The sequence below is a fragment of the Tamandua tetradactyla genome, chromosome 3 (genome assembly GCF_023851605.1).
Source record: "Tamandua tetradactyla isolate mTamTet1 chromosome 3, mTamTet1.pri, whole genome shotgun sequence".
NCBI classification, from domain to species: Eukaryota; Metazoa; Chordata; class Mammalia; order Pilosa; family Myrmecophagidae; genus Tamandua; species Tamandua tetradactyla.
The window spans coordinates 10,285,037-10,297,822 of NC_135329.1; the positions used below are offsets into that span (position 1 = coordinate 10,285,037).

General features: G+C 56.4%; 1 protein-coding gene across 5 annotated transcripts in view; it reads right to left on the reverse strand.

The window, feature by feature from the left end:
- OTOF (otoferlin) overlaps window positions 1-12,786 on the reverse strand; it is a 101,513-nt gene that overhangs the window by 51,274 nt on the left and 37,453 nt on the right. For 3 of the 5 annotated variants that reach the window (XM_077152344.1, XM_077152341.1, XM_077152338.1), the window contains exons 6-7: window positions 6,980-7,024; window positions 382-455 (exon numbers count right to left, since the gene is read on the reverse strand). In XM_077152344.1, coding sequence (XP_077008459.1) covers window positions 382-455; window positions 6,980-7,024 — 119 coding nt within the window. The remainder of the gene's footprint in view (window positions 1-381; window positions 456-6,979; window positions 7,025-12,786) is intronic. The other 2 variants (XM_077152345.1, XM_077152340.1) reach the window with 1 other exon arrangement.

Sequence of the window (12,786 nt, forward strand, 5' to 3'; positions counted from 1 at the left end):
GCAGGGCGCAGGGATGGCAGGGCCAACAGTCTGGCTGCTGGGCAAGGATTCTTGGGACCCTCAGTTTTCCCAGAAATGGGAAATTGGCCGAGTTACCTTTGTTTTTTGTTGTTTCCTCCCCTAACTAAAGCTCTCTGGGCTTCCATGTAACTAAAAGAATAGGGATGAGGCCGGCAGGAGGAGCCTCCTATGCCCGGGCAGGTCTGATGGGGGCTCTGCTCTTTCTGAAACAGGTGGGATGCTGTCCCCAATGGGCAGCCCTGGAAGCTCCCCGATTCCAGAGGCCAGGGCTCCCCCCAGCCCACCCCAGGAGCACGGGCTGGGACTGGTCTGGGGGCGCATCGACTGGGGCCAGGTGGGAAGGGCCGACCCTGCCCCTACCTTGTCTTTGGGGCCCGTCTTTGTGGGGTCGATGCCTGCCGAGCTTCATGGCTGAGAACACACTCCTGCTGGCTCTGTATGTGTGGGGGGGTGCCAGCAGCAGAGGCCCCCAGGAGAGCAGGTACAGAAGAAAGAGACACACACGAGAGAACCATATCAGAGAAGAGGAGATAGATATCCCAGCCCCCACCCGCCACTCCCCAGATGTAGCGGGGGGGGGGGGGGGGGGGGGGGGGGGGGGGGAGGGCCAAGCTTGCAAATCCTCCAGGAGACTATTAGGGTAGAGGGAACCCCCCCCACCTCCTCCTTCCCTATCCCTCCCCACCGCGGGGAACAGAGCAGTGGGCCTTCTGCCGGGAAGAGGCGGTTTCATGGAGTCCCTCTGGGTCCTAGACTCTTCACCCTGAGCCCAGCCCCCGAGCCCAGTCCTCTCAGAGCCCCGAGCTCTGCCAGGGGCCCCAAGCCCACCCTCCCTGTCCCTGTACCCAGCTCAGCTGGTTGGGAAGGAAGCCAGATGCCCAGAGACAAAGAAAGCACCAGAAGGGAAGGGGTCAGAAAGGACCCAGAGGGACGGAGGCTGAGGAGAAGGGGGGGATGTGATGAAATGGGCTTATTCAGTTCTCCAATGCATGCAAGTGCTCAGAATCTGCCTTGTCTTTCCCAACTTCCCTGAGCCCCGGGATTCTCCTTGGTCCCCCATAAAAGGGCAGAGGCAGGCCCTTTCCTACCCATCTTTCCTCAGTGCTGGCGTTTGCCCCTTCTGCCCGGCCCTCTCATTGCAGAATTCCCGTCCTCCCCACCCCCAGCAGCTCAGGGCAGACTTCGTGGCTCCTACCTCTTCCTCTGGCTTGGTGTGGCTTACACCCCAGGTAAGGGGTCTTCAAGTCAGGGGGCTGAGGGGAGGGGCAGGGGCCCTCCCTGTCCCCTCGGTGATGTCCCTGCAGCTAAGCCTGCAGTTCCCGGCGCCAGGAGGGAGCAGCAGTAGGACCGGCAGGGGGTAGCGTGCAGTATTCCATTTCCCCATCAATATTGCATGCGCAGGATACCTGACTCCCCCCACTTCCCATGCTCCTTCGTCCAGGTGTGGCCCTGCCATCTCGCAGGGATGTGTGCCCACACCCCAGGGAGAGAGCAGTCAAGAACCATCCCTTTCACGCAGGGATGTGTGCCCGCACCCCAGGGAGAGAGCAGTCAAGAACCATCCCTGTCATGTGGCACCAGCTCACAGTTTAGAAAACACTGGCCACATCCGTGGCTTCTTAGAAAGGGCTGAGGTGGCCAAGAGAAGGCTGGGTGACCCCCATATTTCTGCCCTATACCAGGATCATGTTTGTGGGACATGACAAGGGGAAGGAGAGGGGGCTGTATGAGAGGAAAGCTGATGCCTCTGGAATTCTTCTTAAAAGTTCCCTCTCCCCTTCTAATATGGAGAGAGAAATTACACGTGAAGAAAATGGCAAATGAGAGATTACCTAACCTTCCTGAGCAACTACTCTGGGACAGAGGTTTGCCCAGATGTTGCTCACTTCATCTCCATGGGAATCCCCGTGAGGGTCAGAGGCTTCTCATTCAACCAATGGGAAAACCAAGGCGCCGAGAGCTTCAAATAATCTCAATAACACACAGTAAGCAGCAGAGCTGGGCTTGGAGCACAGGCTCCTGTCTCCTGGGCCAGCAATGCGTCCACTGCCTGCCGCTCCTTGGCCGCGCTGCTGCAGGCCTGCCTGGCCCTGGGTGTGTGATTCCCATCTTGACCATCTGGACCTTTGGCAAAAGTTTCTAGGGTCTGTACTTGCAAACTTGTGCCAGCGTAATTTGCAGAGCAGAACATCTTCTGTGAAGAGTCCCCAGACTGTCCACACGAAGGGGCTTGTTTAAAGTAACCTAAGCATCAGGACATTTTGAAAGTGATGACTGTAAATACTAAAGTGCTGGGGACATACACTGTGCAGCTTGGGAGCCCACTGGAAACAGCCTTGTTAGGCTCAGGGAACACAGGTGCCTGTGAAAGATGATGGAGCCACTGCTGCATCCATTTGGACAGGAGTTGGTTTCTTCTTCTTAACCACTTGGGTCTAGTCCTTTTGAAGGCCCCTGCTTGTTTTCTGAGTCCAGGTGCAGCTCTTTGCAGAAGGCTGGATGCTTTCAGCAATGCGGGTGTTGCCTCACTATTTCAGCCCTGCCTGCCATCTGCTGGGGAAGATCTAAGACTGGGCCTGTCTTAGGGAATAGTGTTCCTGAGTGATGGACACACGTCTGCAAAATTCAAAGACATTCTCTCATCCAGGCAAATGTCCCGACCTTCTAAACTAAGGAGACGTCAGCTCAAGCAAGAACTCATTATAGTTGACAAAAGAAGTGTGACTGCAGCCACAAGTCCCAAATCCCATTGTGACTGCCCTCGATTACTTTAATAGGAGTATCACCCCATGCTCTGTTGGCTTTCAGAGGGAGTCACGGCAGAGATGTCTTGGTTTCCATTCAAAATCGTTACTTAGTAAATGAGAAAATGGTCTCCTGTGAGGAACCGCCATCTGGAAGCCACATGTCTCACCTGCCGCCTAAACCAGTGTTCCTGAAAACTGCCCCTGCACCAGAAGCACCGGGCATTGCTGATTAAAGGTACCAATTCCTACTGAACCTGACTCGCTGGGCCAAAGGCTGGGCTCAGCATTCTGAACTCATTCCCTGGGACTCCCCGCTTATCAGAGATTTGGGGAGACTTTGCAGCAGTGGAGGTGGCGAGAGAGAAACCAGCCTGCCTTGGCTTACACAGAACTGCCTGCGTCCTGCGGGACCTCGCCCGCCTGGTGGCCTAAAGGGCAGGGTGCTGGCTGTCCTCTGCTTGGCCCCTGCTCTAGCAAGAGCCTCAGGAAGCCTGGGGCTGACTCCCACTGCAGCACCCAGGATTCCTTGCTGGCCAGTCCCACAGCCTGGATGCTGCACTTTCCACCCCACCCCTCACCTACGGTCTCCCGGGGGTGTCCCCCAGTGCCTGGCTTTGCACAGCCACCTCTTGACCACTCCTGGACTGTCCCTCAGAGGACCCAGGGGGCACAGTGGCAAGGGATTTTGACTTTCAGGCACTCGCCCGCAATACCCCCAAGAAAGAAGGGGCCTGGGGTGTCCCTTGGGCAGTTCTGGCCCCTGAATTCGGAAGTTACTTTATTTCTTGAACTAAACATATTGGAAGTAAAGATGGAGACTTAAAAACAAATAAACAAGCAACTGTACTTATCCAATCCTTCTTGACCACATTCTGAAGCAATTCAAAGGTGAAACACCTCTCTCCTGACCCAGAATCATTTTGACCACCTCAGGTGGGCAGGTCCATTGTAGGACCCATGTGTGCCCAGGAATATCTCAAAATGATGTTTTGTTCATTTGCCTTTTAGGCAAAATGTAGAACGCACAGAGATGAAGATAATTTCCAGGATCCTCACAGTAGGCTCCACTCTCCACTCGTTTCTCCTAGACTTGCCTTTCCTTTTCAACTCAACCACGGGGCAGTGGATAGAACATGATGTCACCAGCTAGCGCTGCCCTTTGCAGTTCTCTGATGGATGAGACATCAGAAGTTCACATAGAAAAAGCCCTTCTGCATTACTCCAGCACCAGTTCTCGGAAAGCAGTGTGTCTGCATCTCTTGGCAAATTTAAGAGTCACTTTTGCAATAAATTTTCACTTAATCTGGGAACTTTGAAGATTAGACACTTGCATTAAAGATTTAGATTCAAAAAAGAAAAGGGGGATTTGTTGATTCAGTTACTGATGAACTGAGCTTTTTTCCCTCCCCCATATAAAATTTGTGTTTGGTCTAGTCCAGTTCCACAGACTAAATATATTATATGGTAAGAAACAGACAAAGAAAAAACAAAGATCAACTCGGTGGAAAACCACCTACACCGAGTGGGCCCTTCACTCGCGGGCGCATAAAGGATGCGAGACAGTCCCTGGGGAGGGCTCTGGGAGGGTTTCTGGCCACACTGGGGTCTCCCCATTGCTGGACTCAGCACTGTCAGAGTGACCAGCACCGATAGTGTACATTGTATTTCTTGCCAGAGAAAAGGTTTTCAAGTTAATTTACTCATGGTAGACTCTTTGTTTCATTTCTGGATCTCATGATTTCTCAGCTCATTCATTCTCTGCTCAGCTTTGAAAGCCCCTATTTGTGGTTGGGTGACACACACTGGGCCCTAGGGGAGAGGCTGGCATTTATAATGACTCGGGAATATGTGCCAAACTAAATGCTGTGACTATTTCATTAATTCAGGTCTACGTATTGTTCTGGCAGCTGTGACTTAGAGGGGTGGGTGGCAGGCTGGTCCACTCCCTGCCCAGGCTCCTGCCCTGTGATTGACTTCAATGGGAACCACCCTGGCGCACAGCTCCTGCCATGGCTGATAAGGATCCACAAACTCTTGACTAAGAGAAACGGGGTCTGAGAACCTTCTCTGCATTAAAAAGTCAAATTCTCAAAACTTGGGGGCATGCTCCTCAGAGAGCCTGTGCTGCGCTTGTCCCTTTTATTTCCCTGCCCCCAAGCACAGGAAATTTCATAATTGCAGCCTTCAGAGCTGCCTTTCAAAGTGTGTGCGATTTTCTTTTTAAGGTCAGTTTCAAATACCTTCCCTTATTTCTGCAGGACAGAGCAACCCTTCACACAAGAACCTCCTTGTTCCCCTCACCCCCCCAGCTTGTCCGCACTTGTGCCCCTGCAATCTCAGCAGGTCTGGGAGACCCACGCCTACCTGTCCCGACCCCAGCTCTGCCAGGAGCCCTGGCTGCTCCGCTGTCCCCGCTGGTTTGCCCTGGCAACGTTCACGCACGCGGCACCCATCCCCCAGACCACCCCATCCCAGAAGCTCAGCCGCTCGCAGAAGCTAAGTTCTGCATGCTGAATCTCAGTTTTCCCTGCTGCAACTACACCTATTTCCACGTATCTGTCCTCAGTGGAGACAGAAACCAACCAGCTTCCACTTCACAGCCACTTTTCAGAGACTTAAAGCTGCTCCCACATTTTTCTCTTCTCTAGGATAGAGTGTTTCACCTTATCGAATCTCTTCTTAGCAATTCCATTTTCATTTTCTTCCAATAGTCCTATTCTCTAAAAACCGAACTAGTAACAATAACAATAATGAACAGCAGATTACATTATGCCATGCATCCTAAGAAATCCTGATGGGGTCATGCTGGGGATCCAGCATTTAGAGTGGGCTTACTCTGTGCTCGCACTGGGAGCCACTGGGGGGCCTGGTGCAGGACAGACGGGGTGGGATTGGGGGTGGGGAGACTTCAGCGCATTGCTGATCTCAACACAGGGCCCTGGGCACGGGCAGGCCGCTCCTGTCCCAGCCTCTACGCTTAAGCTTCCGAAGAGACACCTGAACCCTCGAGGACCCTCCCTAAGAGGGAACTGCAGCTCTACTTGGCCTTTGCCCCCCCCTGCACCCCAGGATTCAGCCTCCCCAACTGACCATCCTCCTTCCCTCTCCAAGTCTTGCCATGTGCTGTGCCCTCTGCCTGGGGGCTTCTTCCCTAGCTCAGAGCCTGGCACACCTCATGCCCTCAGGTTTCCGGTTGGAGCTCTCCCCGCGCTGGAGCTGCAGCCCCACGCTCAGGGCGCCTTTGTCAGGGCAGTGGACGGGGCCGTGAGTCCCTGGGGCCCGAACGCGAGCAGGTGCTCCTCACCCAGCCCCATGCTGACAGCTCATCCCTACACCTGCGGTTTTGGTATTTCCATGATATCCTCAAATGAACCCCTTTTAAACTTACTGGGGCCACAGTTTGGAGCAAACTCCTTAATGTTTCTGGGATTTTTGGCTCTTCGGTATGACTTGAGAATTTGAAATGAGAACAGTGAAGTGCACTAAAATTCCTGGGTCTATCGTGATTCCTGGGCTGCAAGTCAGATTCCCTGCGTTTTTGTCCCAGCTCTGCCCTGCACCTAGGCCAAGTCGTTTCCCCTGTGGGGGATCCAGAGAGAAGGTGGAACAGAGACCCTCTCCATGGGGGTGGGGACCTGACTGCCACTGTGCTTGGGAACTTCCAACTCCCTGTGACCCTGGGGAAGCCTTCCAAATGACAACCTGCTTTGGGGGAGCCCGCAAGACCCAGTTGCCCATCCCAGTTTTGAGGCTTTGCAGCCCCTTTTGGCACCCCCGACCCCAGGAAGCCCCTCCTCCCTCCCTGGCAGCGCCTGGAACAGAGACCACCAGAGAGCAAGGGGGGGGGTCTCCCTTGGCTTTCTGGGTTTTCCGGCCACAGCCAGGCCCTTCATGCCCAGTCTGTCTCCCTGGGCCCTCCAGGGCGGCATGGACCCTGATTCTGTGGGAGGGGGCCACGGTTTCTCATGCCCCCCACCTTTGCCCTCAGTCACACCCTCCCACACAGGGGAGCCCAAGGGCCCTACCCACCTTCGGACAAACGGGGTGGGAGGAGGAATCGAGACCCCAAAAAGGAGTGAGGGTCACCCGGAGGAACGCCCTGCCCCCAGCACCTCCCATGCCCCTAGGGTGGAGGGAGGCAGCAAGCACCCTGTGGCCCAGCCTCTGCCCTCTGCAGTGGCCCCGGCTCCGCCCTGGCCCGGGACATCTACTTGTGCTCGCCATGTCTGCCTCCCTGGGTCTTCTCTCTGCCTGTGCTGAGTAGAGGGAAGAAATGAGGAGACGAGGGGTGTGGGTGAGGGGGTGGGCTAGAGACACTGGCAGCCTTAGCCCGGGCCCCGTGACCCTGTGCCCACAGGGCCTCACTCCCCGGCCTGAGCAGGGATTGACGATGATGCAGGGCCCCTCTGTCCCAGGCTCTGTCTTGGGGAGATAAGGGAGGGGCTATGGGCTCAGGCCCTGAGGAGGGTTACAGGAGTGGGGCTGTGGCCACGAGCCCCTCCCCACCCTGTCCTGGAGAACCAGGAGCCCTGGGATGGGGGTGGGGGTGGGGACCCCATCTCCTGCTTCCCGTACCGACATTTCAGAATGCAGGTTGCGCCCTTCTTGGGGCCTGGGGTTGGATGAGCCTGCCTCCCCCCAGGCCTGGGCCACCCTGCTCCTCCTCCCTTTCCCTCCTGTTCTCGGGTGGGCTCTGGACTCGCAGGCCCCGAGGGCCTCTAGGGAACAGTGGGCTGAGGCTGCTCCCAGGGGGCCCAGGGCAGGCTGGGAGAAGGCGGGGAGGATGGTGCTCCTCCCGTCTTTAGGGAAGCTTCCAGAAAAGCCCTTCTGGAATGTTCCTACAATGCTTCCCTGACTCTGTGGTAATAAGGATGAAAGGAAGGGACATTAGCCATATTTCCCAATTCTCCATTCTGGCCAGGTATGGACCTGGCTCAGGTGAACATGACTTCACCGCAACGCCCGGGTCCCTCCCTGTCCAAGTCCAGCCTTGGCCGGCCTTCTCTTCAGGCGAGCTCAGCAGTGTGATTCTGAAGACTTCACACCAGTCGGGCCCCTGGCTGCTGAAATCAGCTGAGACCGCTGAGCTCACTGCAGAAAAGGGACACGTGTGTCTCAGCTGCTCCGTTCTGGGCTGGGCCTGGCTGGTGTGAAGGGTGGGGTGGGGTCCCCCATTGGGAGCCTCTGAGAACAGCGTGTACCCCTCACATCCATGCAAGCAGAGAAGTTTGAAAATCCCTGCTCCAGAGGATCAGAAAGGAACCGGAAATACCTGGGAGTGGCCCAGGGTGGGGCAGGAAGGTGAGATGAAATTTGCTCTGGGATTGCAGAGAGATGTCGGGCTTGCCCAGTGGGGCACACAGCATGCCGGGCACGGCGTGTACCCCGCCTCCTGGGCACAGAGCACCTACCCTCTCCGCATGCCCGCCTTGCTCCTCCTCCCACACTCCTGGTCTCTGGTCATTCTTGGTGGTCTACAGCCACAATTGCTACCACTACTACCATTAAAAATAATGCCTGCAAGACCCCATGCTTAGAACTTTAGCATGCCCTGTTCTATGTCACCCCTCACAGTACCGGGTGGATGTCATCATGATTATTTTCCAAATGAGGGGACGGAGACTCGGGCTGCCTAACTCACTGAGCCGGCAAGGGACAGGAGTGACATTTGACCTTGTGCTCAGTCTGGCTGGACAAGCCTGCATTGCTACCTAGAGTCCACACTGCTTTCAGGATCCCAGGCCTGGCTGGATAAATTCTGTTCCTGAGCCAGGCTTCTCTCTCTCTTTTAGCACCAGTCTCTCTCCATGCCAGTTTAACTCCAATTCTCCCTCAAGCTCCTGTCCCCATCGCTCCCTGCACTTTTCTCTCAATTACAAGAGGCCAGGGGTCCATAGTGGGGGCCTGCCAGGGTTCTGCAGGGCTTGCTGAGACCCCAGGCCTTAGCTGGGCACTTAGTCCAGGGCGGGAGGAGCCCGATCCCAGGGGAAGCACTGGGTTGGGAAGCAGCCTCTGTCCTGAGCACCCCTTCACCTCTAAATCCAGCCAGCTGGGCTTGAGAGCGGCTAACTTTGGAGCCTGGCCTGGTGAAGGGAAATGGGGAAGAGTTTCTGCCTCTTGAGAGGGGCCAGGGGAGCTGATGGAGTAGCACTCTGAGGTGGGGCAGGGTCTTCTGAACGCAGGAAGGCCCATGCACTCATGTCTAGCTGCCCCAGCCCCAGGGAGAGGCAGGAGGTACCTGGCTTCCACAGGTTCCTCACTGGAATGTAAGGACAGTTCACAGCAGAACAAGAAAAGTGGCCCCCAGGGAGATCCAGAAAAGAAAACCCCAGCAGCCCCCAGGGATGCCAGGAAGGGGGATTGGGCAGCAGGGGCAGGAGTGCACAGGGGGTCCAGGCTGAGTGGAGAACAAGGAGGGGAGAGAATCCCAGAAGACGGGGGGTTGGAGGAAAAGCTGCATGTCTCTATAGTTCAGTTGCAAGGTCCAAGCCTGGGGCTCCTTTCTTTGTTCTTTCTAAGATGTGGCTCCTAGAGAAAGCAGCAGCAGCCTCAAAGCTGAGAAACCAGTGGTGTGAGCAGCTGGGCTGTACAAAAAATTAAGTGTGGTGTGTATGCGTGCACGTGTGTGTGTGTGTGTGTGTGTGGCTGCCGGGCAGAGATGCACACACCCATGCAAGGGCCCAGACCCCCGATTTTGTGCTTCTGAGAGCAGAGTACTGTGGGATTAGTAATTCACTCCTTTTCTGCAACGCCAACAGCCTGGGGAGGTGAGGCTAGTGAGTGAGACCCCTGATCCTGCCCAGGGAAGCTGTGAAGTGCCTGCTATGGGCAACGTTAGCTGAGTCCTCTGTGCAGGGTGGGGTGGCTGGAGCTGAGAGCAAGCCTGGTAAGAGCAGCTGGACTCAGGTCAGGATGCATAAAGTTGGGGTACAGTAACCTGCAGCCCGTGGAAAGGAAGGGGGAAGGAAGCAAACACTGGCTAAGCCCCTCCTGGGCACTGTGGTGGTGACATTTAATCCTCACACTCCCTGATACTGAAGCTTCAATAACCCCCATTCCAGGTGGGAAAGTGGGGCTCAGGGATACTCCAAAAAAAGTAGAGCTGGGATTGGTGCCCTGTGCTCTCCATTGTAACCACTGCCTCCTGGACCATTCCAAGACTGGGGGTCTTGGACAGACAGCTGGCAGAAATCAGAGCCTCTGGCTTGGGGGCAAGGACTAGAGAAGGAGGAAGGGCAGCTCAAAGGGTGAGTGGCTATCCAGGGCCTGGGAGAGATGAACTGTGGGAGGAAAGGGCCGATGGCTGTGGTTGAGTTGGGGTTTTGTGGGTGCTCCAGGCAGAGCTGCCTGCATGCACGCATGCACACACACACACACACCCCAACGTGGGGGCACTTCAGGACAGATAGGTAAAGCCTGGGGAGAGAGTGGGCCTAGGCAGGGGGTGAAGTTGGGGAGAAGCAGGCCAAAGCAGGGCAGGGCCGGGGTGGTGGAGACAGGTACTCCCTGAGGGGAGGTGGGGCCTCCAGAGGACCCTGGTTTGCTGTCCATGAGCCCGGCTTAGGGCCTGCCTGGCTGAGGCTGAGTCCTGCCCACTCGCTCCACCGAGCCCCCTGCCAAGTCCCCCACATTTGCTCCAGGGGCAGACAGGGGGCGGGAATCCCCATGCCAGGCCTCAGGGATGTAGCTGAGCAATTCGAGCAACCTGCAGATGGAGCGCCTTGGTGTCCTAGGAGCGGGGCAGGGGCAGGGGGTAGATGCGGGAGAAGCCGGGACTTGGGGTCCTGACTGGGGTCAGAGGCTGGGCCCAGATACCCCTTCCCTCTTTGTCACAGTTCAGGGAACAGGGTCCCTTCTGGAAGGCCCTTTAGCTGAGAAGACAGTGGCTTCCTCACAGACCCAGAGCCAAGAGGCCCGGCTTTCCTGGTACCATGGCAGGTTCCCCGGGGAACCCAGATCTCACTGGCCCCATATGGGCAGCAAGAATGAAACTTGGAAAACCCCAGTTTGTCTAAAACAGTTCCACTTTGTCCTCCCCATCAAGGTGCCCCTGTTTCACACACTCCCCCCACTAGGTGTGGCAACAAAACCCACCCCAAGATGCCCCAAGAGCAGCCAAAGTCACAGTGCTCCAACGCCAGGCAGGGCCCCTGGAGGGCAAGGAGCTCTGGCTGTGGTTGTCACCCTCTCCCAGTTCCCAATCACTGGGATAAAGTCCCTCCTCCCGTGCTAGTTGTGCTGCCCTGGGCTGGCCACGTGAAGCTGAGGAAGGAGTGGGAAGAGCAGGCTGGGGCAGGGTGGGGGGGGGTAGGGGGCGTTCTGGCCTCCAGTGAGAGCGGGAGGAGCCCTCCCCACTCCATGACCCTGGGGCCCTCTGGGGCCCTGCACTCCTCATCTTGCTTTGTGTGGGCCATGTCCTCGCTTCCCCTCCATCAACTCCCCGGCCCACTCCCGGGGGCACTGGGGGAGCCCTTGGCTCAGCACTGCCTGAGCTTCGGCGTCCCCTGGGAGGGCTGCTACACCGCTGGTCCTGTAGGTGCTCACCTACAGAGCCCAGGGCACTCTGGCACCCTCAGGATGCCAACCCATTGCTTGACTTACCCAATGTCACTTAGCTAGTTGGTGGCACCATCAGGACAGGACCTAATGCAACTTAGCTCTCCTGATTCGGGCCTGTGCTCCTTTCCCCACAACTGAGGTGCTCTCACAGCTTCCAACCCTGTCCTCAGGAGCCCCTCTCTGAGCTCTCCTGCAGTCCTGGGACCAGCCCCTGCCTAGCTCCTTCTAAGGGAGACACGATGGGGGCCAGGTTGCACCAAGGATCCCTGCTCCTACTCTTCCTCTTCTCCCCGATGGCTGACCCTTTGCACTGTCCAGCTGCAGGGCACCTCTCTGTCACCAGACTCTACATGTGGGCAGCAGGTGGCACCTCAGAGACAGCCCCTGGGGAGGTGGTCAGGGCAGGAGGCTCAGTGCCCTGCCCTGTGAAGTGGGAGAAGAGACATTACATGACTAGCCAAGGGCCACGTGGCTAGCAACCAGCAGTGCCAGAGACTCGGACCTGGATCTTTCCAAAACCAAATCGTACTCTCTTTCCATTTCATGTAACGAACCTGGCTTTAAAGACAGGCTGTAGCCTGGCTAGTGCTGTGCCCCACCCAGGGCTGGCTCCAAGGAGAAATGCCAGCCACATTGATTGCAGGTGAGGCCCTCTTTATCTTATCACTATTATTCTCCCCTAGCTCCCAGGTTTCCCACCTACATCTCTGTGTGTGCAGGTGTGAGGTTGTCTGTATGTGGGGTGGGGGGAGTGAGTGGTGCTAGTGCAAAGAAGGAAAGCATATTTGTCCAATAAAAGCATATCAGTTCAATTACGCTCATGTGGAATCTGTGGTTTTGCAGAACAGGGACTGAATACATTTGGAAAGGAACAGGTGGAAGGAGATTAAAGGGAGAGGGTTCCAGTGGCCTTGGGAGAGCCTGCCCTCAGCCACCAAGTCCTTCAGGGGCAGCCCTCGGCTCGTCTGAGTTTACATTTCACTCCCAATGACCCAGCGACCCAGGACAAGCTTTAACCAGTCTAGAAGCTGTCTCTCTGGGTTCTCAAAGTAATAAAACTGTATTTCCTTTTCTGAAGAGGCCATGCATTTGGGCAGGGCAGGCCTGGACACAGCTTCCTGTCACCTCTGTGTGGCAGACAACTGCAGGGTGTGGCCCTGCCCTGAGGGCATCTGGGCCACTTCCCTCCACAGATGGGACACCGGGCCCAAGAGCTTCAGGGACCTTGGCCTTCCTGCTGCTGGAAAGGGGGCTCCCTCTTCCCTGGAGTCTCTTCTCATCAGTGACAAGACCAGAGTGGCCAGAGACCCCCCCCTCCCCCCCGCCTGCCCATCTTGCTCTCCAAAGAGGGCAGGGCGTCCACTTCCAGCCTGGGGTTCTTAGAGCTTGGCTTCCTGGAGTTTTCTCCCCCTTGGCCTCATCTGAGTCACTCTGCTGCCCCCCCCCCCCCGACGATTCC